The sequence below is a fragment of the Entamoeba invadens genome, assembly GCF_000330505.1.
Source record: "Entamoeba invadens IP1 unplaced genomic scaffold scaff_1105074726353, whole genome shotgun sequence".
NCBI classification, from domain to species: Eukaryota; Evosea; order Mastigamoebida; family Endamoebidae; genus Entamoeba; species Entamoeba invadens.
In genome coordinates this window covers 1-1,724 of record NW_004443630.1, presented here as the reverse complement: position 1 = coordinate 1,724, position 1,724 = coordinate 1, and the positions used below count along the sequence as shown (strand labels likewise).

Genomic DNA, 1,724 nt, shown 5'->3' with positions numbered 1-1,724 from the left:
TAATTTGTAACATTGAATGACTTTAATTTAATAATTTATTAAAAATGTTTACAAAAAGAATTTTTTTATATTTAAAGAATGAAAAACTGAGAATATCAAAATGCGTGGACTTACTGGTTATCACATCATGATAGTCTCGAAGTACTTCGACATTGACAGAGATTTTATTAACTTGGAGTTGGTATGCAAGAAGTTTAATGGTAATATGGAAAAGTTCCACTTCAACCCAATTCCATTGAATTCCAAAACACTTGGATACTTCCCAAACATCGAGACACTTCATTTGTGGAATAGAAAAGCAGAGAATTTCGGCAATGGATTTATGATGAACACAAAAGAAAAAGTAGAGTGTGAAAATAAAGGTGTTTTGAAGAGAGAATTTTTTCGAATCATTGTGTGGTTCAATGTTGACTTTGAAACTGTTGACAGAAACAAAAGTCGAAACATCGAGTTTAAAAATGTTACTTACACTCAAAATGATAGAAAGAAATTTGGTAAAAACATACCACCAACCGTGACATCAATTGACAATTATTGTTTCAGTGAATGCAGAAATTTGAGCAGTATTACAATACCATCAAGTGTGACATCCATTAGTGGTTATTGTTTCTGGGGATGCAGTAGTTTAATTAGTGTTAACATACCATCAAGTGTGAAATCAATTGGTCAAGGTTGTTTCGATTATTGCGGTAGTTTAAGCAGTGTTACAATACCATCAAGTGTGACATCAATTGGTTTATGGTGTTTCCCATCAAATACAGTAGTTCATGGAAATTAATTTACTTAATATTTAATGTTTATTATTGTTTTGAATAAATTTAATTAAATTAAAATTTTTTTATTAATTATTATATTATTATTTATTAAAAATAAAAAAATAATTGAAAAAGTCAATTAATTATTTCTCGAAATTGATTTAATCAATTTAATCAATTTCGTTAAAACTCAAAGTATAGGTGGAGGCTCCTAAATCCGGCCCCCCTCCCCCACCCACCTCCTGGGAACTGAGATTACTTAAATGTAAGATTGTGTAAAATGGTGAGTATATAGCACGTCATTATAAAGATATTAATAAGTTAATATCAAATATAATTAATAGAGATTTAATCATAATAAATACTACTTGTAATTAATAAATTAAATATTTGTAATTGTAGAAATATATTCAATTTTTTTAAATAAGAAAATAAAAAAACATTATTTTCATACGCCAATTTTGAGTGATATATAGTGTGTTCGAGTGGTGGTGATAGTAGTAGTAGTAGTAGCGTATGGGAGGGGGATAGTAGTAGTAGAGGGTGCGCGCGAGGGGGGGGCCTAAAGCCAGCCCGCCACCCCCACCCACCTCCTATAGTGTGGGTTTACTTATATAGTATGGGAGGGGAATAATGAGATCTCGTGTGATGATTGGCACGTCAATGAAACGAGTTTTGAGTGGAAATCAATAATGATATAAATAACAATATTTAACAAATGTTATATATAACAATACATATAAATAGAAATGACAACAAAATAATAACAATTTTATAAAAATAAATTTGAATAACAATTTTAATAACAATTTATATAAATAAACAACCCTACTCCAACAATTTTAAGTTCTTATATTGATACCCTAGTGGAATATATCAATAGGTTTTATATTAACCCTAGTGGAATATTCCACCATGTTTTATATTCAACCCTAGTGGAATATTCCACTTCGTAGCCATATATTCCCA

The 1,724-nt window shown here is 29.6% G+C and overlaps 1 protein-coding gene across 1 annotated transcript; it reads left to right on the top strand.

The window, feature by feature from the left end:
* Positions 1 to 100: 100 nt before the first annotated feature.
* On the top strand, positions 101 to 778 carry EIN_312320 (hypothetical protein; the record flags this gene model as incomplete). The annotated part of the gene is made up of 1 exon (XM_004259623.1): positions 101 to 778. One exon carries the CDS (start codon positions 101 to 103, stop codon positions 776 to 778), a length of 678 nt encoding a protein of 225 aa, XP_004259671.1.
* Positions 779 to 1,724: the final 946 nt, after the last annotated feature.